Below are 27,879 nucleotides of genomic sequence, written 5' to 3' on the forward strand. Positions count from 1 at the left end.
TCCAGCTTCCTGTATCTCACAGCGGCCCACCAAATGCCCCAGGGAGCACACCAGATAACAAGAGACCTCATCCTGGTGCTCTCCCCTACATCTGGCATTCTGACTTAACCCATTCCTAAAATCAGGAGGTTGCGCATACACATCATGGCTTGTACCCCATAATGGATTTTTCCTCCAGAAACTCATCCAATCCCCTTTTAAAGGCATCTAGGCTAGACGCCAGCACCACATCTTGTGGCAAGGAGTTCCACAGACCGACCACACGCTGAGTAAAGAAATATTTTCTTTTGTCTGTCCTAACCCGCCCAACACTCAATTTTAGTGGATGTCCCCTGGTTCTGGTATTATGTGAGAGTGTAAAGAGCATCTCCCTATCCACTCTGTCCATCCCCTGCATAATTTTGTATGTCTCAATCATGTCCCCCCTCAAGCGTCTCTTTTCTAGGCTGAAGAGGCCCAAACGCCGTAGCCTTTCCTCATAAGGAAGGTGCCCCAGCCCCGTAATCATCTTAGTCGCTCTCTTTTGCACCTTTTCCATTTCCACTATGTCTTTTTTGAGATGCGGCGACCAGAACTGGACACAATACTCCAGGTGTGGCCTTACCATCAATTTGTACAACGGCATTATAATACTAACCGTTTTGTTCTCAATACCCTTCCTAATGATCCCAAGCATAGAATTGGCCTTCTTCACTGCCACCGCACATTGGGTCGACACTTTCATCGACCTGTCCACCACCACCCCAAGATCTCTCTCCTGATCTGTCACAGACAGCTCAGAACCCATCAGCCTATATCTAAAGTTTTGATTTTTTGCCCCAATGTGCATGACCTTACACTTACTGACATTGAAGCGCATCTGCCATTTTGCTGCCCATTCTGCCAGTCTGGAGAGATCTTTCTGGAGCTCCTCACAATCACTTCTGGTCTTTACCACTCGGAAAAGTTTGGTGTCGTCTGCAAACTTAGCCACTTCACTGCTCAACCCTGTCTCCAGGTCATTTATGAAGAGGTTGAAAAGCACCGGTCCCAGGACAGATCCTTGGGGCACACCGCTTTTCACCTCTCTCCACTGTGAAAATTGCCCATTGACACCCACTCTCTGCTTCCTGGCCTCCAACCAGTTCTCAATCCACGAGAGGACCTGTCCTCTAATTCCCTGACTGTGGAGTTTTTTCAGTAGCCTTTGGTGAGGGACCGTGTCAAACGCCTTCTGAAAGTCCAGATATATAATGTCCACGGGTTCTCCCGCATCCACATGCCTGTTGACCTTTTCAAAGAATTCTATAAGGTTTGTGAGGCAAGACTTACCCTTACAGAAGCCATGCTGACTCTCCCTCAGCAAGGCCTGTTCGTCTATGTGTTTTGAGATCCTATCTTTGATGAGGCATTCCACCATCTTACCCGGTATGGATGTTAGGCTGACCGGCCTATAGTTTCCCGGGTCCCCCCTCTTTCCCTTTTTAAAAATAGGCGTGACATTTGCTATCCTCCAATCTTCTGGCACTGTGGCCGTTTTGAGAGACAAGTTGCATACCTTAGTCAAGAGATCTGCAACTTCATTCTTCAATTCCTTAATAACCCTTGGGTGTATGCCATCAGGGCCCGGTGACTTATTGATCTTTAATTTATCAATGAGGTCTGAAACATCTTCTCTTTTAACCTCTATCTGACTTAACTCCTCGGTTAGGAGGGGCCGTTCGGGCAGCGGTATCTGCCCGAGGTCTTCTGCCGTGAAGACAGATGCAAAGAACTCATTTAATTTCTCTGCCATCTCTAAGTCTCCTTTTATCTCCCCTTTCCCTCCCTCACCATCCAGAGGGCCAACCGCTTCTCTGGCGGGTTTCCTGCTTCTAACATATTTGAAGAAGCTTTTATTATTCCCCTTAATGTTGCTGGCCATGCGTTCCTCATAGTCTCGCTTGGCCTCCCCTATCACCTTCTTACATTTCTTTTGCCACAGTTTATGTTCCTTTTTATTCTCTTCATTAGGGCAAGACTTCCATTTACGGAAGGAAGCTTCCTTGCCCTTCACAGCCTCTCTAACTTGGCTGGTTAGCCATGCGGGCACTCTCCTGGATTTAGTAGAACCCTTCTTTCTTTGCGGTATGCACCTCTGCTGGGCCTCTATTACTGTTGTTTTAAGCAGCCTCCATGCACTCTGGAGAGACTGGACTCTTTTTACCCTCCCTTTCAACCTCCTTCTAACCAGCCTCCTCATTTGAGGGAAGTCCGCCCGTCGGAAGTCAAGGGTTTTTGTTAGAGATTTGCCTGGTATTCTTCCCCCAACGTGCACGTCAAAACGGATCGCAGCATGATCACTGTTCCCCAATGGCTCAGTAACGTTTACATCTCTAACCAGGTCCTGCGTACTGCACAAAATTAAATCCAGAGTCACCTGTCCTCTGGTGGGCTCCGTGACTAGCTGATCTAAGCCACAGTCATTTAGCACGTCAAGAAATCTGGTTTCCTTATCGTGACCAGAACACAAATTGACCCAGTCAATATGAGGATAATTGAAGTCCCCCATGATTACAACCCTGTCCCTCCTTGTCACCTCCCTGGTCTGTTTCCTCATTTCAAGGTCCCCATCAGATTTCTGGTCTGGAGGACGATAGCACGCCCCCAGTATTACATTGCTGCACAAGCCTGGTAATTTAACCCACAGAGATTCTACGGTGGAGTCGGACCCACCTTCAATCTCTACTTTGCTGGATTCTATCCCTTCCTTAACATAAAGGGCCACCCCACCTCCAACACGCCCCTGCCTGTCCCTCCTGTAGAGTTTATAGCCCGGGATTGCGGTATCCCACTGATTCTCCGCATTCCACCAGGTTTCCGTTATGCCCACTATGTCAATATTTTCCCTTGTCACCAGACATTCCAGTTCTCCCACCTTTGCTCGTAGACTTCGGGCATTCGCATAAAAGCATTTATACACGGAATGCCCCAGGATGGGCTGCTTATTCGCTCCTTTGTCCCCGCATCCTCTCATTGTGCCAAACCGTCTATCACATCCCATCACCCTACCTTTCCCAATTTCTTCTCCTACCCTGCCTTTGTCTTGTTGTTCTCTAACCTCCCCATCCTCATCCCATAGGGATGAGGAGTCCCGAACCGGATGCCCCTCGGCTCCTGTCGGCCTTCCCCCAGGGATCAGTTTAAAAGCTGCTCTGCCACCTTTTTAATGTTATGCGCCAGCAGTCTGGTTCCATTCTGGTTCAAATGGAGCCCGTCCCTCTTGTACAGGCCCTCAAGTAATTTCATGTAACCGTGTTCATACCACAGGGTGGTAGAAAAGGAACATGAAAAAATAGACAAGTACCACGAACTGTGTCTAGAAACCACCCGATTGTGGATGAAACACACTAAAGTGCTGCCAGTAATCATAGGCGCACTAGGAACCATCTCTGCAAATTTTTACAACAATTTGCAACAACTGACTGCACCAGCAATTACACTCGCTAAGCTGCAAAGAGCTGCTATTATTGGAACTGCGTCGATTATCCGTCAATACCTGCAATGATCCTAGGCCTCTGGTTGAGGCCCGACCGCGGGTAGTACCAGTGATACTGTGATTTTTATTTGTGTGTTCTTCTTTAAAATGACATCTGTGGCCAATGGGCTACTACTATGTTTGATTTTTTTACTTTCCTGTTCTTTCTTTCACTCTTGATTTCACTGTTCAAGACCTTTGACGTCTTGTCCTGGCCTATCCCCTTTGGATGCTGTTAAGGGAGAGGGAGGGGGCTCTCAGTGTCTGCAGGCTGATCCAGGGCAGCTGTGTCTAGTGGTTAGCATACTCACTCCCTTCCCACTCCCCTCTCACTCCTGTTTGGACACACATCTAAATGAGGAAAAACCTTGGTAGAAGTTATCTACTGCCACCAGCCCAAGCAATCAGGCCAGGCAGAGGGGGGCCATCTGGGCAAAAACTCCCTCCCAGGAAAATATTGAACCTCAGGGGTTCCTATCAAAATCACTCTCTGAAAATCAAGGAGATGTGGTAATCCACCACAGTACTTCCTGTACCAGGGACCACACAGACCCAGAGTTAAAATATTAGCTTCATTTTCCTTTCCAGGTCCTTAAAAGGGTCACCTGGCCTAAAAAAGATCATTTTCCACAACAAGCCTAGCCTTTTACCCCAGGGAAAACCTTTATGAATCCCCTAGGCTGACATTCATTGGAACATGAGACTGAAAATTACATCTCAGATTTCATTTGTACAGAAACCTGGGCTGAGAATGAACTTTGGTGTTAATGTAGTAGTCTTACCTCTGGAGACCCAGCTCAGGTTGCCAAAAAAGAGTGACTTGTGTTCTTCAACTGCCTTGCCTTTTTTCCCTTCACTTCTTTAGGTAATAATACCTGCATTGTAAAAGAAGGCAATCTGACATCAATTTGGGGCTTTTGTGTAATGGAAATCGTGGTATTGCTGTCCCATCCAGAGAGCTAGAGCCCTGGCTTCTAGTACGCAGCCAACCAAGGATGGTCAACTGTTGGCCTGCAGGCCCCTTCTGCTTCATAGGGCAATATTATCTGACCCTCATTGACTCAACATAAGAAGAGCCCTGCTCGATCAGGCCAAAGGCTCATCTACTCCAGCTTCCTCTATCTCACAGTGGCCCACCAAATGCCCCAGGGAGCACACAAGACAACAGACACAACCTGTGCCCGGTGCCCTCCCCTACATCTGGCAGTCAGAGGCAGCCTGCCTCTAAAACTAAGAGCTTGCTTATACCTACTATGGCTTGTAAGCCGTAATGAATTTTTCCTCCAGAAATTTGTCCAATCCCCTCTTAAAGGCATCCAGGCAAGATGCCATCACTATTTCCTGTGGCAAACACTTCCACAAACTAATTACATGCTGGGTAAAGAAATATTTTCTTCTCTCTGTCCTAATTCTCCCAACACACATGGCTGTCCCCTGGTTGTGGTGTTATGTGAGAGGGAAAAGAGTGGCTCTCTATTGACTCTGTCCATTCCCTATATGATTTTGTATGTCTCAATAATATCCCCCCTCAGGCACCTCTTTTCTAGACAGAAGAGGCCCAAACGCCATAGCCTTTCCTCATAAGGAAGGTGCCCCAGCCCCGTAATCAGCTTAGTCGCTCTCTTTTGCACCTTTTCCATTTCCACTATGTCTTTTTTGAGATGTGGCGACCAGAACTGGACACAATACTCCAGGTGTAGCCTTACCATCGATTTGCACAATGGCATTATAATATTAGCCGTTTTGTTACGAGTCTGCATTTTGAATATTTTATCTTTTGGTGTTCTGTGCAGTGCACAAAGGCACATGCTCTATGACTGGGCAGCTTACTCTTAAAGATGGTTCAGATTTTATGAGCAGCCCTGAAAGAGGGCAGATTGTGCAGAAAAATGCTTGTTCAGTTCCTCTGACTGCTCCCTGGAGAATATCATCAGACCTCCCCCTTCCTTGGCCATTCTATCTATATGCTCTTTTTGTAATAGGCTCTTCTTGACTAAAGCCTGATAATGTGGCTTAACATTATATTGGCACACAGGACTTCCACGAGAGCACATGGGGATCTCTGCTCAATGCCCCATTCCCTTTGAACCACACTTTATTTATTACTTACTTAAACGATTTATATCGCACCTTTCCAGTGCTGGAGCAAATGCACATCTTGGAAGAAACCAGATCCATAGAGTGAAACTCCATTCAAAGGTGCTGAGCGTAGGGGGCTAAACTGTTCGTGGAGGTGGTGCTTCATGTGTTCTGGATGGGATTGCACTCCCCCCATCCCAGATCCGGTACACAGCTTGGAGGTGCTTTAGTACCTTGCTTCAGCTGTGGATGCTCAAGTGGTGCCTGACTAGGAGCTTTCTTTTGCTGTCTTCAGAGGATGTGTCAGCTGCATTTGCACTGTGTGTGTGTTTTTGGGGGGGATTATCTTGCCACAGTTATTCATGCCGTGGTCATACCTGGGATCAATTTCCGCCCTTGAAAAACAGTCAGACCTCAGCTGATTGAAGACACAGTATCCAGGTTGCTAATAAAGACTTGCCATGTTACTTTATCAGTGCTTCAGTTTTATATTTAGCTGCAAGCTGGGAAATAACTCAGAGTGCTAGTTTTGTCTCCTAAAGCCCTGTGTGGCTTGGGATTGGATCATCTGAAGGCCCACCTTCTTCTGTATGACCTTGCCCATTTTGGCTGAAAACTTCATCAGAGACTCTACTCCGGCTATCCCTTGCTCTTGGAATTCAGCAGGTAGCAACCAAGGAGAGTCTGTTCTAGATGCTGTCCCAGTGGAGCAATACTCTCATCAGAGACCTTTGCTTGCTGTTCACTCACATGATTTTGGCTGCAGGCCTGATCTGTTGTGTTCCTGATTCAAAGAAGAGTATTATTTTCATGAGAATCAAGCAAAAAGCAGTAAAGCAGCAAACTGCCAGCACTGTAGTCCTGCAAAACAAAAATATTATTTGAGTTGGGGTGGCAGTTGGACTTCCCTGATCTTAAAGCTTGACTCTGTCATGAATTCCTTCCAGAGGGTGGCCTTTGGCCTTCCCTCTCAGCCTCCGCTCCCCGCCTGTAAGATGGGTAAAATAAGACAAGGTTGTTGTAAGGACATCACCAGAGTAATGCTTTGCACGTTTAGAAAGTCCTGTATAAATGTAAAGTATTTGTTATTTGTTGCCCTGCATTGGAGTGTGGAGGTTTTTGCCTAGAAATTGATGAATTCAATCACCTAGGATGCCTTGGAACAGCATTTGTTTGGATCTTGTTCTCTTTTTGCTTGTCTCTTTTGCTGTTGCTCTGAGTTGCAACAAAACCTCATATCAAGAGTTTGGGTACCTGCTTTATGACAGGGCAGTTGTCTCAAAGCTTGATGAGTGTCTTAGTGGTTCTCAAGAATCCTTGAGGCCTCCCCGGAACTGTTTTTTACATGGTTTCTCACAACCATCTTACACTCTGCTGTTCTCTGAGCACAGAAGAGACACAGAGGAGATTGTTAAAGGGCAGAATAGAGGATTGCACAGACGATACCATGCAGGTGGCAGACATAGTTTGAATAGAATGTGTGCTTTTATTTTCCTTGTGGCATTTGTGTTGTGATTACATATAGAAACCTCAGTTGGAGATAGGGTGTTTGTGTTATACCAAGTGCTGTGTGAGCATGTTCCATGGGGGGGAGGAAACCTGGATCTTGCTGCAACCCATCTGATGATCTAGCTTTTATTTTTGCACCGCTTTCCACTGAACAGTACAGGGGTACAGTGGTGGCAGAGCTATTCAGCTCTCCTCTTTTTTCTCTTCCTCTCCTCTTGTTTTCAACTGGAGAACCTAGCAGAATTGGAGAGGAGCCCTGCTCCCTCCACTGGAGAAGGCAGAAAGAGTGCTGGGGGCTCAACACCCCTTTTTCACACTTATGGGGGGGTCTCTTGTTTCTCATTCTTTCTTCCCAAGAGGCAGCATTGTCTTGGAACAGCTCTTGTGCGCTCTAGGAGGCGGGCTCTGAATGTGTAAGGCGTCTCTGTGCTGTTGCAAAGTTGGAGCTGTAGTGTCAGCTACCTGGGGTGGGGATGATCTTCTCTGACGTGTGGGGACAGCACAGCTCTACCTTGGTATTGTGTGACCTTTCCGTGCGCATCAGCTGAATGCTGCATCTGCCAAGGTCCTGGCCGATTCATTAATAGGATGTCGCCTTGTCATGCTTGGAAGGCATTTGTGGATTTAATTAAAGGGAGTCACAGAGTAGAGGACCAAGGCAGCCAGTCTGGCTTTTGTAGGCACTGTGCTGTCAAGAGCCTCTTCTGTATGCCCCGGGAGCTGTTCAGGGAAAGGTAAGACTTCTCATAGTCAATTGAACTTGAAGCTCCAAGCTTATTCTGGATCACAACTATGATCCTTTTATAATGCAGACCTAAAGAGTGTCATGTTCAAAGTTCTGGTTTGCCTCTTTCGCAGTCTGAGATACTGAGAATAAAGGATTAGGAAGCTCCTGACCCAGAATAGAAATGCTGGGTGAGGCTGCTTGGGGTCCAGCATTGGCCTGTTCCATTTTTCAGGTACAAAGAAACTACTTGAACTGGCCTGACAAACAGCTTGGAAACTTAATTGTTTGGGAGCAAAGTAAGAGCCCTCATGAGCTCTCTTGAATTGTCCTCATTCAGCAGATTACCCGAAATGATGAAAACCTGAAGAAGAATGGAGCAGCTTAATTTCCCTAAGTACTAATCTATTGATCAGATTCTTCTGGACTCTAGAAAGTGTTTAATTTTTTTTCTCTCAAGGAACTTAACCTGACTAATCAGCCTTCCAGAAAGTGACTTCACTGTTTCTAGGGTGCCTTTATCCTGACTGATAGCCTGAAAGGAAATCTGTCCCTTTTGGTTGAGCCTATACCCAGCAGGGGGAGGGGGAAAGCAGAGCAATAGCAAAACTTGCAAGCCTTGGCTTGTATCTGACTACTCGCCATGCCACCACCCTCTCTCTCTCTCTCTCTCTCTTTCGCTTCTAGGACTGAAAAACTCTTAACTTTATTGCTCGGGACTTATAAAACTTCTTTTAAAAAATTTAAATGTACAAAATCAAAAGTCTGTTGAGTCCCATTCTTGCTGCAACCCAAAGATGTGAAAATCCAGAAGAATGAAAATGTTGGGGAAAAACAAGGGTGTGTGTGTGTGTGTGTGTGTGTGTTCCCAAAAAGTCAATGTTGTGACCTGTGTGGTCACAATCTAACAAAAAACAAATCTTCACAAATGAAACTCTTGGGGGCAGTACTTATTCCTGTGTTCTGCCATTCTTCCCTCACAGAACTCCAGGCAGCATACGTGAGCTTTCCAGACAGTCTCCCATCCGGGCACCAAGATTTGCTTGGTTTCAGTGGAGTAGCAGCAATTTTTGCCTCGAGACCAGGCCCTGGTACTTCTTGGAAAAGGCAACCCAGAACAGAAATAATTCCTCAAGCTGAGCAAAGCAAACGCCTGTGAGCTCTGGGTGCCTTGCCTCTCCGCAGCTTTCGTTGGAACTGGACTCTTGCACGTGCGCACATGCAAGTCCTTTGCTGGTTGCCCTGACGTGGCACTCTTTGCCTGGGACTGTCCCCGCTCTTGCCTGGGCTGGCCAAGAAACAGGCCCTTGGATGGGGCATGCCAGTGGGGAACAGGCTGGCTTCTCAGGCAGCTCAGAGGTGAACCAGTTCAGCTCGCTCACCGACGGTGATGTCTTGTCCAGACAATTGTGTGCCTGTCATTCATGTCTTTGGGTGAAGGAAGCCCTGCGCTTGGCCTTGTGGTGGTGAGAGAAACCTCCGTTCCCCATATCTGACACTGGGTGGCATCGTGAATCTCCTGAATGCACAGGCACATTATCTGTCTTCATTGCTCAGAGCAAGGGTTGGGTTGCTTTGAAGCTCTCTGGCCTGTCAGTCATTGTGGAATGGAGTTCAGCTTGCTGCCTCATGGGTCTGGTTGCTCCTGTTTGAACTGGAAGCAGAGGTTTGTTATGGGTTGTGACCTGGGCAGGAGCTCAGCCATGGGAGACAGCAGCAGGGGGATGGAATTCATGCGCTCACAAATAACTTGGAAAAACGACTTTGCTGGTAAAATGGAAAGGGTAGAGCAAGAACAGTGAAGAGCTCTCTTTTCCAAGGATTTGGTCCATCTACCTTGTGCATCACGTTAACAAATCTTGTGCTTCTCCTCCCTTTGAGAGGCTTTGGCAGCACAAGAGAGCAGCAGATCAGGAAACCACTGTGGGCTTTCATCAGCCCCTTTCTGACTTGGAACTGGAAGCAAACAAAAGGCTTCCTTGTTCCTGAAGTCACACTTTGTCATTCTGTTCACCTCCCTCTCTTTCAGCTCCTACAAGCAGGTCGCACCAAATTGTGAGGGCAGGATGCTTGTCTCTCTCGGCCCAGTTCTGCATTTAGGTTTTGTTTCTCTTTTTAGTTGCTTATGTGTGTGGGACAAGTTCTTATACTCTCCAAATCTCAGTATTGTGTGCATTGGTTGGAACAATTCATCTAACAAAATCATACATTCACTCAGTGCTTTTTAGCTGCTGTGCCACTGCACAGTCGTGTACTGTGAATGGTCCGCAGATGTGCTACACGAGTTTGGGAGAGGATCATTTATTAGTAGTTATATTAGTATCCTGTGTCCTAGAAATCCACACAGGAGTTCTGACCTGTATTGCTTCTTTGTTGTCACAGAATTATTTCCAAGCCTGAGTGAAACTCCCAGTGGCTCAGCATCACCAAGCTCCCTGTCCAAACAGGGAGAGGTGGGGCTATTTAATATACACCAACTGAAATCAGGGTATGACTGAGTGGAAGCCAAGTAGACCAATCAAAACCCAAAAGTGGCAGGGTTGTGGCTTTTTTGAAGCAGTCTCTTGAGGTATCTTCTTGGACCGGATGAGAGCTTGTATTAAGTGTGTGCAAGTCGGCAGAATTAACTGTTGCAGAGGAAGGTAAGCTGGCAGAAATAGTAGAGGATTGAAATACTCTTCAGCACAGTGATTAAAATGTTAGTTATTAAGAAAGTGTTTGAAATTCAATACTTTTTTAAAATGATAAAATATATCCTTAAAAAATGTTGGTTTGTCTTAACAATTTTAGTGCCTTGTTTGTGAGATGAAGAAGGTTGAAAATCACTGCCTCAGCTTGCTGCCTAGGTGTATCTACTGATGTAATGACTTGTGTTTGGAAAATTATGGGTTAATCCTGGTAGCAAATAAGACTCCAGCAGGCCAGCTTGTTGTGTGACACACATGCACCCCACAGTTGGTGTCAAAACCGAGTATTTTCTTTGCTTTGGGAATTTCGGGGTTTTTTTTCCAGTAGTCTGTTCGGATGCTTTGCTTATTGATGCCCCAAGAATTTGTTTTACTCTGTTTCAATTGTAACTGTGATCACTGCTTGCTTTTTGTTTTAAATTTATTGCATTGTGTTGAAATCTTATTGGCCACCTTGGTTGCCTCCCAGTAGAGAAGGGAAAACTAGGATACAAATATTTTAAAATAAATACATGGAAATGATATTTTCAGCATCCTTTTCTTTCCAACACTTGTCCTTCTTGGTACAACATCAAGGTTAAGGGAAGAATGAAGGATGAGTACACTCTCTAGGCTTCTTTTGGAGAAAAGAATTTCTCCAAAATTGTGTTAGTGTGTGTGGCTATCCTTGCTGCTTAATAACCATCAGAGCAACACCATCCTAATGTGTGTGTTTTCTGCCTGCCTGCCTTTGCAGAGAAACAGAGAGAGTTGGCTCGTAAGGGATCTCTGAAAAATGGCAACATGGGGAGCCCCGTTAACCAACAGCCCAAGAAGAACAATGTGATGGCGCGAACAAGGTAGGCCACTTCACACCAGCGAAGTATTTAATATGTAAGTGATGCTAGTGGGCGTCCAGTAGAGAGAGCACACTGGTTATTCATCCACAGTTCTTTGAGGAAAAAGATGCGGCACTAACACCAACTTGGTTGGCTTCAAAAAGGGTTTGAACACATTCCTAGAGGATGGGATAGAGGTTGGCCAGAAAAGCAGTATACATCTGAATGCTAACTTCTGATGAACAGAACTGCAGAAAAGACTCCCACTATCACATCTTTCCTGAGCTTCCTAAAACCATGTGACTGGCCCCTGTTGGAAGCTGGACCTTTGATCTAACCCAGGAGGAGTCTCCTTATGTTCAGAGTGAATGAAGAGTTTGTCCAGATGTTGGAACAAGACTAGCAGTAGTTGTAGGAAACCCTTGCTGGAAGCAGAAATTGCACTTTTAAGTTCTGACTCCATCCCTGGGAAGGTCCTACAAGATACTTAATGTATCCTACCAACATGTGTGTATCAGATTTAAGGTTTTACAGTTGGCCCTTAATTTTTTTTTTTCATTTTTCTCTTAAATTTTATGTTTGGGGCATATGTTGTTTTTGGCACTCTCATGAGGTCTTTGGGCTTTTGTTAGAATTGCCATAATCCTACTTTTTAGTCATCATAGGCTGAAGCTGTGAAAGTATAAAGAGCAAGCATTGCGTGGAAAAAAAAAAAAAAGCAGCAATGAATTCCAAGAAGTATTTGAAAACTAGCAGGCTTATTCCAAAGGGAAAAATTTAGTAGATTTTATCAAGCAATTATTTTTCAGTTGCAAGAAGACGTAACATTCCCAGGCTGCCTACCTTTATATTTATAAATGAAGTGTGCTATGCGTCTCTTGAAGAGAACAAGAGCCTTAACTAGACCCTTCTACAAGGTCAGAAGTCAACTAAAGAATGACAATCTATTTTTCTGTTTTTGAAACTTGATCTTAAGTTGGAGACACTGAGGGAAAAAAAGATTGAGCAGGCAAATCTCCCTTGAATGGAGGCCCTTGCCTGTGCTTCAGTTTGAGAATGTATTTGATAAGAGTGGTGGGGGCGTTCTAAAAACAAAAAAACAAAAAACAACCCATTTGGTGAAAACTATTTCTGCTGTCTGTGTGAACATAAGAACAGCCCCACTGGATCAGGCCATAGGCCCATCTAGTCCAGCTTCCTGTATCTCACATTGGCCCACCAAATGCCCCAGGGAGCACACCGGATAACAAGAGACCTCATCCTGGTGCCCTCTCTTGCATCTGGCATTCTGACCGGAGTTCCACAGACCGACCACATGCTGAGTAAAGAAATATTTTCTTTTTTCTGTCCTAACCCGCCCAACACTCAATTTTAGTGGATGTCCCCTGGTTCTGGTATTATGTGAGAGTGTAAAGAGCATCTCCCTATCCACTCTGTCCATCCCCTGCATAATTTTGTATGTCTCAATCATGTCCCCCCTCAGGCGTCTCTTTTCTTGGCTGAAGAGGCCCAAACGCAGTAGCCTTTCCTCATAAGGAAGGTGCTCCAGCCCCGTAATCATCTTAGTTGCTCTCTTTTGCACCTTTTCCATTTCCACTATGTCTTTTTTGAGATGTGGTGACCAGAACTGGACACAATACTCCAGGTGTGGCCTTACCATAGATTCCCAAAGTGTTCTCTGTAATTCTGTTCTTGAGTTAGACTCGACTGTGTAGCCTCCTACAAGTACAGTGGCGTGTCCTCTAAGAGAAAAGATATAGTGAGCATCGTCTGTAAGAGCATAAGAACAGCCCCACTGGATCAGGCCATAGGCCCATTGAGTCCAGCTTCCTGTATCTCACAGCGGCCCACCAAATGCCCCAGGGAGCACACCAGATAACAAGAGACCTCATCCTGGTGCCCTCCCTTGCATATGGCATTCTGATACATAGCCCGTTTCTAAAATTAGGAGGTTGCACATACGCATCATGACTTGTAACCTGTAAAGGATTTTTCCTCCATAAACATTCCAATCCCCTTTTAAAGGCGCCCAGGCCAGATGCCATCACCACATCATGTGGCAAGGAGTTCCACAGACCAACCACACACTGAGTAAAGAAATACTTTCTTTTGTCTGTCCTAACTCAATTTTAGTGGATGTCCCCTGGTTCTGGTGTTATGTGAGAGTGTAAAGAGAACATAAGAACAGCCCCACTGGATCAGGCCATTGGCCCATCTAGTCCAGCTTCCTGTATCTCACAGTGGCCCTCAAAATGCCCCAGGGAGCACACCAGATAGAGCATCTCTAGAGATTGTCACTGAGCTGCATGAAATCCTCTGTCTCTGCTGGAGAGAAGGTGGAGTACCTCAAGACATGAGGGATGCAAACATCATCACGCTGTACAAGAACAAAGGCGACAGGGGTGACTGCACTAACTACCGTGGCATCTCTCTCCTTAGCGTTGTAGGAAAGTTGTTTGCCCAAGTTGCACTAAAGAGGCTCCAGGTACTTGCAGAGAGCATTTATCCAGAATCACAGTGCGAATTCCGAGCCAACAGGTCCACCACTGATATGGTATTCTCCCTTAGACAACTGCAGGAGAAATGCAGGGAACAGTGACAGCCACTCTTTATAGCCTTCATAGATCTCACAAAGGCCTTCGACCTGGTCAGCAGGGATGGCCTCTTCAAGATTCTCCCCAAGATTGGATGTCCACCCAGGCTCCTCAGCATCATCAGATCCTTCCACAAGGACATGAAGGGCACTGTTGTCTTGGATGGCTCCACATCAGACCCCTTTGACATCCGAAGCGGCGTGAAGCAGGGCTGTGTTCTTGCACCAACCTTGTTTGGGATTTTCTTCGCTGTCCTGCTGAAGCATGCCTTTGGAACTGCAACAGAAGGCATCTGTCTCCGGACCAGATCAGACGGAAAGCTCTTCAACCTCTCCAGACTGAGAACAAAGTCCAAAGTCCAGCTGAAATGTCTGCGTGACTTCCTCTTTGCCGACGATGCAGCTGTCACTACCCACTCTGCCAAAGATCTCCAGCAGCTCATGGATCGTTTTAGCAAGGCCTGCCAAGATTTTGGACTGACGATCAGCCTGAAGAAAACACAGGTCATGGTTCAGGATGTGGACTCACCTCACTGCATTACAATCTCTGCACATGAACTGGAGGTTGTCCATGACTTTGTGTACCTTGGCTCAACGATCTCCGACACTCATTCTCTCGATACAGAGCTAAACAAGCGCATCAGTAAAGCAGCTACCACGTTTTCCAGACTCACAAAGAGAGTCTGGTCCAACAAGAAGCTGACGGAACATACCAAGATCCAGGTCTACAGAGCTTGCGTCCTGAGTACACTTCTGTATTGCAGCAAGTCATGGACTCCTTGCTCACAACAGGAGAGGAAACTGAACGCTTTCCACATGCGCTGCCTCCAACGCATTCTCGGCATCACCTGGCAGGACAAAGTTCCAAACAACACAGTCCTGGAACGTGCTGGAATCCCTAGCATGTATGCACTGCTGAAACAGAGACGCCTGCGTTGGCTCGGTCATGTCGTGATAATGGATGATGGCCGGATCCCAAAGGATCTCCTCTATGGAGAACTCGTGCAAGGAAAGCGCCCTACAGGTAGACCACAGCTGCGATACAAGGACATCTGCAAGAGGGATCTGAAGGCCTTAGGGATGGACCTCAACAAGTGGGAAACCCTGGCCTCTGAGTGGCCCGCTTGGAGGCAGGCTGTGCAGCATGGCCTTTCCCAGTTTGAAGAGACACTTGGCCAATAGTCTGAGGCAAAGAAGGAAGGCCCATAGCCAGGGAGACAGACCAGGGTCAGACTGCACTTGCTCCCAGTGTGGAAGGGATTGTCACTCCCGAATTGGCCTTTTCAGCCACACTAGACGATGTTCCAAAACCACCTTTCAGAGCACGATACCATAGTCCCTCGAGACTGAAGGATGCCAACAATATCCACTTGATCCTTCCCATGCATAATTTTGTATGTCTCAATAATATCCCCCCTCAGGCGTCTTTTTCTAGACTGAAGAGGCCCAAGCTCCGTAGCCTTTTCTCATAAGGAAGGTGCCCCAGCTCAGTAATCATCTTAGCCGCTCTCTTTTGCACCTTTTCCATTTCCACTATGTCTTTTTTGAGATGTCGCGACCAGAACTGGACGCATTACTCCAGGTGTAGCCTTACCATCGATTTGTACAACAGCATTATAATATTAGCTGCACATTGGATGCCCTAGTTGGATGGGGCTAATGGTGGTATATAAATGTTTTGAAGAATAATTTCAACCATGTTGGGGGTGGATGGAAGACAGCAGATGTCGTTGGAAGATCAATATTCAGAGGACCCTGTCAAGCAAGTATTAATATGTGATAATTGTAGGAGTTTCCAGTGCAGTGATGGTTCCAAACATTGAGAACATTAAGGAAATTTCTATGATGATCACATTGGTGCATGCACCTAGGTTTTTACCATAGAAATGCACAACTGTGAGAACTCCAGATTTTAAAGACTTTTAAGTCAGTGTTGAGAGCTGCTGTTTAAAAAAAAAAGCTGCACAGATGGTGCTAGAATATCTGTACTGCCTCTTGCACTGTGATCATGGCCAACCTTGTCCGTTTGTTTTCTCAGCTTGATTGTGTTTACAACTTCTATGCCCAGTTTTGCCTTAGAAAGCCTGATCAGTTTCCCATGCAGCTCTCTAACTGCCAAGCACAGTCATCTATGTACTCTTGGCTAGATAGTGGTAAGGCAAATGTTACATTTACTGTCAAAAAAGATGAACATATATGTTTGTTAAAGTTCTTTCAACTTCTTGATATTTTTAAGAGCCTTTCTGTTGTTGAAGCAGTTTTGCAACCATGAGGGCTAGAAACTGAGTTTAAACTACCGTATATACTTGCCTTTAGGTTGAAAAATTTATGCCTGAAAATGAAGCCTCAGATCCTGGGTTGACTTGTACCCGGTCAATGCAGCAAATGAGGCAGAATCCTCTGGGAGCTTCTGGGAAGCTTATGGAGGCTCAGCAGCTGTCTGGTGAAGTGGGGCGGGCGTGGAAATGGGTGAGAAGCAGGTAGACAAAAAGGAGAATTTTTAGCAGTAATTACGGTATTCAGAGGCAGCCACTTTAGCTTCTTCTCTAGACAGGAAGAGAAGTGAAGCCGCTTCTGGGAATTGTAGTCTGTATGTGCTACTGCTATGGAATGCAGCACATAATCCCACAATTCCCAGAAGCTCCTTTGTCTCCCTTGTAGCTTGGAGAAGAAGGGAAATGCCTCCTTTTCTTTTGCTGCTGCCTCTGAACATTCCTGGCAAGTTGTTTGCAAAGAATTTCTTTCTCTCTCTCTCTCTCTCTCTCTCTCTCTCTCTCTCACTCACAGACACACACACACACACTCACAGACACACACACACACCAAGTTTAGGGGTCTGGTTTTAAAACCCCAGGATGTGATCCTCATTTCCATCTGAAACAAGGTCCCAGGCTACAATGCACCATTATTTAAGAATAACACCCATGGAAAGCAGTGGGTCTGCTTCTGAGTAAAGAGGGTTGCAGCTGCGCTTGCTCATGCTCAGTCCTTGTTGCTTGTCTTCCTGCTGTGAACTGAATTGCACACTCCCAATTACATGTTTTATGTTGTATGTTACATGTTGAGCCTCTGGCTTCACACACCAGGCACCTTAAAGAAGGATTTGATTAATGGTTCTACTGGCTGCTGTGAGATACAGGAAGCTGGACTAGATGGGCCTATGACCTGATCCAGTGGGGCTGCTCTTATGTTCTTATACAAATGTTGTGAAGACCAGAATTTTAAAAGTTAATGAACAAAAATGCATCTTATGGTCTATTGTATTTTTAATAAATTAGAAACTGTACAGTTTTTAGGTAACAATTACTGGAAGGTTATTTTTCAGGATCTGGCTTCAGGTAAAATCAGACAAAATTATAGCCAGACGCCCCCCTAAGTTTAACCCCCGACTTATCTGAGGGTCACAGAAAATTCCATGATTTGGGGCTCAAAACCTTCCCTTGGTTTATCTGTGAGATAGGCGAGTGTCTGCGGTGGGTTGGTGAATCTCCAATAAGTGTCTGGAAGCAAACAAAGCAGGCCAACAGACTAAGCCCTGGGAACTGTGTGCCACTCACAGTGGTCTGGTCTGAATCCTGTGTTCTCAAATTTTCAAGACCCAACATAGTTTTTTCTTGTCCCACCCATGGCAGGAAATTTCCCCCAGCTGCTTCTGCCACTTGTCAAACTGCTTTTATATTTGACATGTATCCTGATATTATGGAACAAAATGGAACGGCTTCTTTTGTTTACTCTTGTTTGCTTTCAAGGATTATTTTGTAATGTGTGTGACTTGATTTCTTTTTTCTTACTTTCAGGCTTGTTGTTCCAAACAAAGGTTATTCTTCATTAGATCAGAGCCCTGATGAAAAGCCTTTGGTAGCTCTGGACACAGACAGGTATCTGACAGAATACTAAGCAAACTAAATGATTTGTTAAACATAGAAAATTGCTGTCATTCTGGGGATTTTCTGGGAGCTTTCTGCTGTTTCTCAGTCTTGCTGGGCAGCCATGCAGAGCTGCTGAACCTCCGCTTGGTAGCACTGAAAGATCAGCGTTCCTCCCAGGCTTGTGAGGAACACCCAAGGTGGTGACCATGACACAACCCCTCACACAACATTAAGGAGGTTTTTATAAAATAGCTGTGGCAGCAGTGTCCTCCAGCTCCCAGTGATGGGCCTGCAGTGTAATGTCAGTGCACCTCACAGCCACAACCTGTGCTAATAACAACTAGCTTAAATGACAGTCAAAGGAGGCAACCATCACTTCTGTTGCCTACTTGTGGGAGGCTTCCTAGAGGCCTCTCGGTGGCCACTGCTGGAAACAGTGGAAAATTAGGTGGGTTTCGGCCAGATCTGGCAGGACTGAGTTCCCTCTGTGCATGCTGCTGTTGCAGCCTATAGCAGATTACAGATGACATCTCTTGTTAACTGGGGATCCCTTTTTGTCCTGTGTAGTGATGATGACTTTGACATGTCCAGATACTCCTCTTCAGGATATTCTTCAGCTGAGGTGAGTTCTGGATCCTCTGAAATGCCTTTCAATTTCCAAAAGGGCAACTGCTGGCTTAGGAAGCCTCTCCAAAGTACAAGTACTTCTCCTTGCTTGAAGCAGCTGGTCCTCCCTGCATATTTTATGCAACCAAAATCCAGAGAGTGTTTTGGTAGTTTCCTTGCAAAAGCTAATTGGTCCAGGACCAGCCTATACCAGGATGGGGGGCAGTTCCCTTTGTATCCATCTTGTATCCTTTGTCTTGTCATCTTTAGATCCAGTGTTGCCAACAAGCATGTTGTTGGGTAGTTTGAACCACTATTGTCTTGATTGAATTCTATAAATAAATACATTTTAAAAATGCATATTAACTCCAGTTCTGCAACCATGCTTAATTTTGAGTAATCGTTCAGCAGCATCCCTTCCTCAATAGTAGAGCACCTGCTTTGCATTTGGGAGATTGAACCCAGGCCTTTGCATCTTCAATGAGGTCTTGGGTAGCAAAACTGGGAAGGTCTCCTGCTCGAATGTCCTCTTTGACCAGCAGCTCTCTGGGGTCCCACAGAGAAGCTGCTTTTCTGCCCTGCTAACAGAGATCCTTATCACTGGGGGTGCTGAAAATGACCTTGAGGCATTGCACATGCAAAGACTGGGCTCAGACAGGGAGCTGTTGTCTCTGTCTAGTAACTCTCAATATTTGACTAGTTGCCCCTTGGAGGAAGTGTGTTTCGGGGGGGGGGGGTGGAGACGGGTGCTGAATTGTCAGTTCTGTGACTTGCTGGCTCTTTGTCTGCAGCAGATTAACCAGGACTTGAACATCCAGCTGCTGAAGGACGGGTATCGGTTAGATGAGATCCCGGATGACGAGGACCTCGACCTAATTCCCCCCAAGTCGGTCAACCCCACTTGCATGTGCTGTCAAGCCACCTCCTCCACTGCCTGCCACATCCAGTAATGAGGGAAGCCCAGCAGGGGGCGCTCAGTGCTTTCCACTATAACTGTAAAACTTAACAAGCCATTGCTTCCTCCTATGGTAGGACCTGCACCTCTTTGTGTTCATGGAGCCAGGAGAAACCAAAAAGAAAACTCATTTTATGATCCTCTCTTGTTTTCAGAAAGCAAGCAAACTAGGAGATGCCAGGTGTGGACCCTTGGTCCGCAAAGCCCAGTGTGTCCCCTTTGACCTGGGCACAGTTTTTATCTTGTATCATGTACAAGATTCTGGGGAAACCGGGTTAAGTTGCTGTAGTCAGTCCTTCCTGTCACAGTTTACTGTAGCTGCAGGAGTCGAGATCAGCACCTGAAATGGAATACAAAGTTCTCTGAGAAGAGAAGGGGATATCAGGGTGAAATTCATTTTGGAGAATCTGTGGCTCCTTGGATGACACGGAGTGGCCTAGAACAGGGTGGCGGAAAGTCATGAAGTTGAGAATACTTAATAGGATCTAGTTTGACCTAGATAAATTCACATTAAAAATCAGGTATAAGTGACATGAAAGTGAGGAAAAAGTTGGTGTTTGCACTGTTCTTTCAAATAAGCAACACAAAGCATCATAAAATGCAGTGCTCGGTCTTGGGAGTACAGCCTGTCCAAAAGTTCAGCCAAGTTTCATTTATTGACCTTTGTTTGTGACCCAGAATCCTCCCTAAAAGAATAGATCGTGTCCATTGGGTTCTTGGTGCTGTGCCGTACTCAGTTCCCACAAATGCCCATGGAAGAGAAGTTCTGCTGCTGGCCAAATGCCACTGACTGCATTTGCAAAATAAGCGATTTTCTAGTGCCCCAGGAGACCCACAACCTGTTCACCAGGTCCTGCCTGGGTGCAGTCTTGGTTTGCACAGGACTTATCCTGTAGGAATTGCTGTGTTTGCCTAGAGGGCTCCAGAGGTTCATGAAATTGGCTCTCAACGTCAACAAATGAGCCCAAACACATTTGCAGGCAGATTTTGTTTTTTAGCTTTTGAGTCCCTAAGAGCAATGCTTATCACAAATAAACCTTCAGTCCCATAAAAGGGGCTTTTCCGTCAAGGAAAAGGAGCCACCCTTACCGCTGGTTCTCCTAATACAGTGCCACAGGCAGAAGGAAGTGCCCTATCAGCGACCAGCAGGGCAAGTGCCTGTGGTGCTGCTCTGCTGCTTCTCGAACCATTTGCAGACCACCAGCTTAAGCAGAGCAATCCAGGGAGCACGTTTGCAGTCCCTGATTGCTGTTCTCTCTCACATTTTTCGTGCCAGCTGTGCAACAACGTGGGAGACGTTGTCCCGAGGGTGCTGCTGGCCTAGCTCCAAATCTCTGCCATTAGGGCTTGCCAGTAGAGTTCTTCCATGCCAAATATCCTGCCCAATGTAAAGAGGTCTACTCTAACATTTGCCATCCAGCTTGTCCTTGTAGGTTGTCACAAATCTCATGATCCTCCACTGTTCAAGCACAAAAAAATAGATTGTAGTTTTCTTCCATTCAAAACAATGTTTTGGCCTGTGGGACTGCTTGTCTCAGAGTGGCATATGGGTCAATCCTGAATCGCTGTGCAGAGGAATCCCTAAGTTTTGTGGCCCAGTATTGGTAGACTCTGTCTCTCCCATCCAGTGCCCCAGACGAACAGAAGCAAAGGGGTTTTCTGCTGCTGAAAACAGGGTTGTCAGGTCAGCTAGGAAAAATAAGTGATAGCAGGAACTTGCCTCTCCTGTTCTCAATGTATTTGAGATGTAAGGGGCTTCACAAAGTTTTAGACATGCCTAACAATGAACATTTAGGAGTGGGTGGAATCTAGCAAGGACTGAGCCTTTGATTTAATAAATTCTGAATACAGAGTAAAATTACCTTATCAGAAATAAGCCCTAAGCCTTGGATGATTGACTGGGGGGGGGGGAGCCTTTTAATCCCTTTTATGAGCTTCTACCTAGAGATTAACTAATCCATATTTAATCTGCATGCACTGCTTATTTAAGTTAACCCATAGACAATCCCAAGTGTTCTCTTTTGCACTGGTTTATAGAGGGGGTTGATATTTCTAACTAAGTCAGTTGTATTATCTTGCACCAGCCTTTTGAGTTACAAAAGGACTGTGCTTTGAATATAACTTTTTCATATCAGTGCATAAAAAAGTGAGCCTTGTAAAGAGTCCCACACACCTCTCTGCTTTCCTGCAAGCTGTCCTGCCTGGTGTGTGTTCTCCATAAGCACCCGTGAAAATATGGGGTTTGCCAAAGTCCGTGATGGTGGTACAGTGTGGATCAGGTTGATGCAGGGACATAAAATAGAAGAAATTTTTGGCTTCTCTTCGCTCCTAAGCTTTGTGTCTGTACATTTTCTAAGGAGGGGATGGATACAAGACTGGGGGAGTGGGGGGGGAGGACAAGTACTGCAGCGTTGTGATCAGGACAGCTGAATGTATTGACAGAGTTCCATGTGGCTGCCACCAAATGTTTACCAACAGCCCTGCTACACTGCCGTTTCCTAGGACCATTTCACACATTACATGGAACCTAGCCATGATGTGTGTCACCAGGCATCTGAGTTGCAGCAAATCACTTATACCTTTATGATGTACATAGATCTCCATTTGCTTTCATGCTTTCCTAAAAAATGTAAGGTGAGAGCTGGCCTTTGTAGGGAACATGCAACTTCCTTTTAAGGTGGATTTTAGAGGATGAATGAGAGATCTCAGGCAGATGTTTCAGGAGGCCTCTCTTCCTGAGCTCCACCTGTCGAGCTTGGTTCTGAGCATTCACCTTGGGTTTTTAGCCACTTCTGTAGGTTGTGGGAGTGGATGTGGCAACTCCATGGCTCTGAGGTGCTGTTGTTGGACTTGGGATGAATACAGGGAAGGAGAAGGGAACAGGGCAGGCACCTGGAGGTTTTGAATACCAGGAGAAAACCTGAAACTGCTGGTGTTCTTTCCAAGCATCCCATCCCAAACTCATCTGTTGGAAGGAAAGTGACCTGTTCCAAGAAAATCATACTCCCCATAAAAAAATGATCTTCTAGAAAGAGGAAGATTTGCTGTGTCTCTATATCTTTAAAAACTGTACCTCGGTGCCCTTCTGATTTAGCATTGGCTTCCAAGACTCCATTCCACAGTGTGAAGGAAGGGCCTATTTTCACCTGTGGCTAACATGAGCATCTGAATCTTCTAGCTTAACCCATTTCTGCCCAGCCCACAGATGTACACATTTGATCCTTGTTGCGGATATGCAACGTTGGGCAGAAATGGCTTAAATGCTGCCAGCGTCTGTTAACCTTGGAGACCCGTTAGTCATTCCATCTTAATTGCTGGCAAGCTTCTACCTTCATTTTAATGATCTTGGAACACTGGCTGTGGCTGTGTGCTCCTGTGACTGCTGGAGTGAAATCTGGGAAATGTGAGGGCCTCCCATGTGCTTTTAGCAACATTCCACTTGTCACTCATCTCATGTGCTTCTTCTCCTGGCAGATTCCAGGGTGGATGCCTTTGCTCCTGCTAACCAGAGGCCTCATCACCAAGTGAGTGGATTCCACCATCTGTGCTCCCAGCCTTTGCAGCCAGTGGGGAGTGTTGGGCTTTCTTGTTGTGCAGTGTTAGAAACAGCACAGTTTGCATACCAGTGGAGCTTTCCTGCAAGCTGAACGAGCCTCCTGTTTGGCATTTGTTTCTTTTGTCCTGGCAGTGAGCTCTGCCGTGACACATGACTACTTTACTCTGCCTTAGCAGCTTTGATAACTCTCTTGTAGGTTTTTCTTCAAAACTTGCAAAATGCAACCACTTTTAATGGAGAATGAAGAATGCCTTGCTGCACGTTAACCCTGGAGTGTGGAACTGCACCTGTCCTTTTGCTTTCCCCTCCTCTCTTTCCATATGGGTTTCTCTGAGGTTGAGTGCACTGCAGTGTGTTCAGTCGTGTAAAGATCCGTGAAGGAGGCTTTGCAGTGTGAGATCCTTGCAGTAGGTAACGAGCTCGCAGCTCCCTTAGAATTTGTTACTGCTTCTTAAATTCTGCACACCAAACCAAGGCCAAACACCTTTTGTTTGCAGCTTCTTTTGAAAATGGAAAAAAGGGAGCAGGTGTCTCCTAGACCAAAATCATGGGATTGTATCCATAGAAAGTTAGTCACTACTGTGTTCCATTGACTTGACTTAGTCACTACTAAGTCTTGGGACTTGACTTAGTCACTACTGTGTCGTCTTTGATTTTCAGAGGTGCTTAGTAATGATTAACTTTTTAAAGACAAACTTATACCTGATAGTTGCTCTCCGCTGAGTATCCCTTGCCCCTGTGATTTTGCTTCAAATCTGGAATTAGATGTTTAGCCCTCCTACTTGGAAACCATTTATTCTTTCCATTTGTCCTATGAAAGACATCTCTTCCTTCAAGTCCTAGTAGCTTGTATGGGTTAGATTTGCCTATCAGGATTCAGATAAGTCACTGGATCATTGATCCCACTTGCATTGTGGAACTGTAATCATTCACTGAGCATGTCACTGTATAAATGGAGAGGTAATTGCTCCTGGCTGTACATCTCTTAGCTCACCCTTTTTTTTTCCCCTTCCAGTTTTCCCAACATTTTTGATGCTCTTCCATCCATCACAGCAAGTATTTTCTGGTGTTCTTTAAGCCCACACTTTGTATCTTTCAGAGAGACAGCAGCATTTGCAGTTTCCAAAGATAATCTTTAAAGGGAAGATGAAGCTTTAGGCTTACATCTTGCATTGCACTGATAGACAAGTTGGCTGTGACGCAGCTGTTTCCATAGTGACAAATTGTGATCTAAGAAGTAACCTGATATCAACAGAGACAAAGATGATGGTGCAGCTCATTAAGATTCCCTTTAGAAATGGGCACAAAAGCCTAGACAGGAGTGTCCTGTGAGGAATCCCCGAAGCTTTCAAGGAGGTTTGTTCTCAGACACATCAGCGGGCCGCTTGTGACTCCTCCGGAAGTGTGATGTCTTCTGAATTTTCCATATTTAGAGGCTCTGCAAATGATCAGATCCCAGTTTTCAGGGTTTATTGGTGCTTCTTTTTCTGTCTCTGGTTCCTCATGAAAAAGCACTGAGGTTGACCTTTTTATCAGTCTGTCTCTCACCTGAACTATTAGATTTTGTTTTGCTCCAACCCTCTGGCTTGGCCAAAGTGACCTGGTGGAAACCGCTGTGAACAGGACTGAGCATCCCAAGAAAAGCATGCAGAATGCTCAAGTAGAGAGGAAGCTTTCAGCACTCAGGGAAGAGGGCTGTGCTGCTTCCCAGGAAGGCTCCCTGCCTTGATATGGGATCCAAGGCAGTAAGTACACTTTTGGAAAGTGTAACCTGCTCTTTGCTGCTGCTGTTCAGTTGGCAAACATTGGAGGTCTCTAAAGGTTTCCTCTGGTCGTGCCAGATGTCGATAAGCTTCACTTTGGCAGAAGGGAGTTCCTGCACTTGTGGTGTTGGGGAATTAAGACCTTAAGAAGACGTGTATGCTGGCAGAATACTCTGGAGCATTAAATCCAACTAGTGATGTGTTCTGCTGGCCCAAACATGGCTTGGTCTGGGATTCAGGAAGCTGTCTTGTCTTGGTTGATCTTTATGTTAGAGCGAGACTTCTTTGCCCATGTATAACACAATGGCAAAACCAAACTGCCCTTCTTCTGGGCTGCTTTCCTTTCCTGCAAGATTGCACTCTCTTTGCTCTGTTCCATTTTCCCCTCTGCTGAAAGGTTCACTGCTATGGCAGCATCACTGTTTCACTCTCCTGTCAGCCAAGTGATAGGTGGAAGGGAGAGTAGAATTGTGTTCTCAGCTTCTGCTGTACCTGGGAGCAAGGGCTGATAGGAGACTGTGTGTAAGCATTAGCTTATCGGGGGCGCAAACCAGGAGACGGTTTCTGGCTGAGCGCTCTCTCTCCATGGCTTTGTGCCCAGCACTAGCAGCCGTCAGCTCCGAGCTGCATGTTCAAAAACTCTGTCATGAAGCCATGGCAAGGAGCACAGTCCCCCCTGCCCTCCCTCTGCTGCCATAATGTGTTGCACAAACTCGTCTCTGCTTGTTGCTCTGCTGTCCAATAGGCTGTGGGAATCCAGCACCCCTTCTCTTTCTGGAAATAGTAACCCGGATTTGAGTGCTAGGATGTAGGCCCTCCCTAGGTAGTCCAGGTGGGTATCTTAAATTCCGAAGGGAGCTTAGGTGGAGTCTGGTTTTGCCCCATGTGGAAGAGATGGCTTCCTGATGTCCTTGCAGGAGAACGACTAGCTTGGAAGGGAGGCGTGAGGGCTCATCTCCTGCTCTTTCAGTCCTTTCACAGTCGACCTTTTCTCTAGAAGGCAGAACTCACTGGTTCTGTTGGCATTTGAAGTGGTCCTGAAACACAGGAGCTGCCTTGCATGTGGTGGTGTCCTCTGTGCAGATCTCTGTTGTACATAGGGAAGACTAGGGTTGTGGTTGTGGCGGGAGGGAGAAGTGGGTCGCCGTGTCAAAGTGTAGAGAGAACTCGAGAAGGAACGGGCGGGGGGTGGGGGCAAACCGCAGCAAGAGCAGTAACCGTGTAACTTAGTCGTCACAGGTAAACCTTGGTATCGTGTCCAGTGGTTAGTGCTAGAATCTCAAGCCTTGTTAAATTGCACACATCCATAGTTCACACCTTGATTTCCAGAATTAGCATCATCTCCCCCACCCCGGCTAGCAGTGGAATGACGAGGTCCCTTGTATGGAAATGACTCTGCCAGCAGACTCTGTCCTCATCTCCCCCCCTCCCCCCCGTCTGCCATTTTCTATCTGCCAAGCAGGCTCTGTGCAAAACACTTTGTTCCCCCCTTCAGGCAGCTGTACCACATAGTCCCAAGAGAGTCAACCCACAGAATTCCTTGCACTGTCTCAGAGAATCATGGGGCACAGTTAACAGACTATGTATTACTTCACTGGCACCCCCCTCCCCCCAGAAACACGGCAGCCCAGATGGTTTGTGCAATCAGGCCAGTCCTATGAAAGTTAAGCTGCAGGCAGTTGGGCCATGACTAGTGGTGTCAACCTGTCCGCCTCTCTCTCCCCCACCCCCTTCTTCATTTTTGTTTTACTCAGTGTGTCGCCTTTCTCCAAGTAGCTTATAGGGGTGGAGTGGAATTCTTTGGAAAGTCTTAGCTTCTTTGCCTTGTGGCACTTGGCTAACATGCACCTTATTGCCAACAGTGGGTTGGTAAGAACTGCCTCTCCCGTTTCTTTTTGCACACTCTACAAGGCAGTTGGGGAAGTGGGTGGTCCTGCCCACAGGAGAAGCTGGCTAGACATAGCTGCTATATTGGGGGGGGGGGTGAGTGTACCTTTTTTTCTTGCACTAAGTATCTGTTAAGCTGTGTCCTCCTCCCGTAAGGCAACTTTATCAGGGCTGCATCAGTGCATGGAGCTGAGGTGATGTGGCGTTCTGTACCTGGAGCATGACCTTTACATTCTCCTCACTGAAAAGTGTGCTGTGACTGTGTAAAAATTCTGTTGCAGATTGTGGTGTCCTCTGTAGAGAAAGCAGAATCTGGTGAACAACTGTAGAGGAGGTGTGTTTTTATGTTTCTTTGCTCCAGATGGAAATGTATTTTATGCCAACTTTTCCAGTCTCCCTTTTTAGTATTGTGATCTGCAGGGGCAGAAGATGGTGCTGGTGGGGTATGTGCTGCAAAAGAAACCCTCTCGTTGTGATCACAACACTCACTCCCTGGGAGAGAACACAGCATCTGCATTTGACCTTGAGTCAGGTTTTAAATCCCCATCAGTGTCAATCTCAAACATGTGTGAAACCGCCAGATGTGAGGTGGTTTTCAGCCAAAACCATCACTTGGCATCAGTGTTGAGTTTTGAACCACATTTTGACCCTTTTGGAAGGAATCTGCCGTATTGCTGCCCTTTCTGCCCAGCCACATGTATGGGGAGGGAGGGGAAGGCTCTTCTTTGGTTTATTCTGCCTCCTCTTAGTAAGCCAACCTCCATCTTCTAGCAAAATGTTTGTCTTAACTTTTGCTTTCCTGATCCAAACAATGTAGCACAGTCCTTTTCCCCATTGTGTAGAATACTGCCTTAAACGGATCTGTTTGGTTGTCTTTGGTTGTTGTTTTTTTTATTATTTACCATCTGGTTATGCATTAATTTATTTTTAAAATGTGGTTTTTGGGAAGACATGTATAATATTTTTTTAACATTTCCATTGCAGTATTTATCATTGTTACTGGTTGTATGTAGTGTAACAGAATTAATATTAAAAAGCATACATATGAATCCTGTCTCTGGCCTCATTGTGTGTCTTATCGACCCTTAGAGGAGAAAAAACTAAGACTGTTCTCATTGTCTGAGACCTTCCAGTGAAGACCTGGTTTTTATTGCTTTCTTTTCACTTGAGTCAAAGCATGAAGCTGGTTACCACTTTGTATCATTTGTCATCAGTTGGATGCAGCCTCTCCTGTACCGCCTGCCAGTACTGCATTTCTTGTGGTTCTCCTTGTCCACTTGCACCCCTGCTTTCTTAGTCCCCCACCTCCACCTGTTGCCACTCCACACCATGTGTGA

At 46.0% G+C, this 27,879-nt stretch overlaps 1 protein-coding gene across 2 annotated transcripts in view; it reads left to right on the forward strand.

Moving 5' to 3' along the window:
- Positions 1-27,591, forward strand: part of FAM219A (family with sequence similarity 219 member A) — a 57,169-nt gene extending 29,578 nt beyond the window's left edge. The window contains exons 3-6 of one of the 2 annotated variants that reach the window (XM_066616602.1): positions 11,232-11,334; positions 17,704-17,784; positions 18,343-18,397; positions 19,173-27,591. In XM_066616602.1, the coding sequence (XP_066472699.1) occupies positions 11,232-11,334; positions 17,704-17,784; positions 18,343-18,397; positions 19,173-19,331 (398 nt within the window). In that variant the 3' untranslated portion in view covers positions 19,332-27,591. The remainder of the gene's footprint in view (positions 1-11,231; positions 11,335-17,703; positions 17,785-18,342; positions 18,398-19,172) is intronic. The other variant, XM_066616603.1, reaches the window with a different exon arrangement.
- The last annotated feature ends 288 nt before the right edge of the window (positions 27,592-27,879 follow it).

The sequence above is a fragment of the Tiliqua scincoides genome, chromosome 2 (assembly GCF_035046505.1).
Source record: "Tiliqua scincoides isolate rTilSci1 chromosome 2, rTilSci1.hap2, whole genome shotgun sequence".
Classification (NCBI taxonomy): Eukaryota; Metazoa; Chordata; class Lepidosauria; order Squamata; family Scincidae; genus Tiliqua; species Tiliqua scincoides.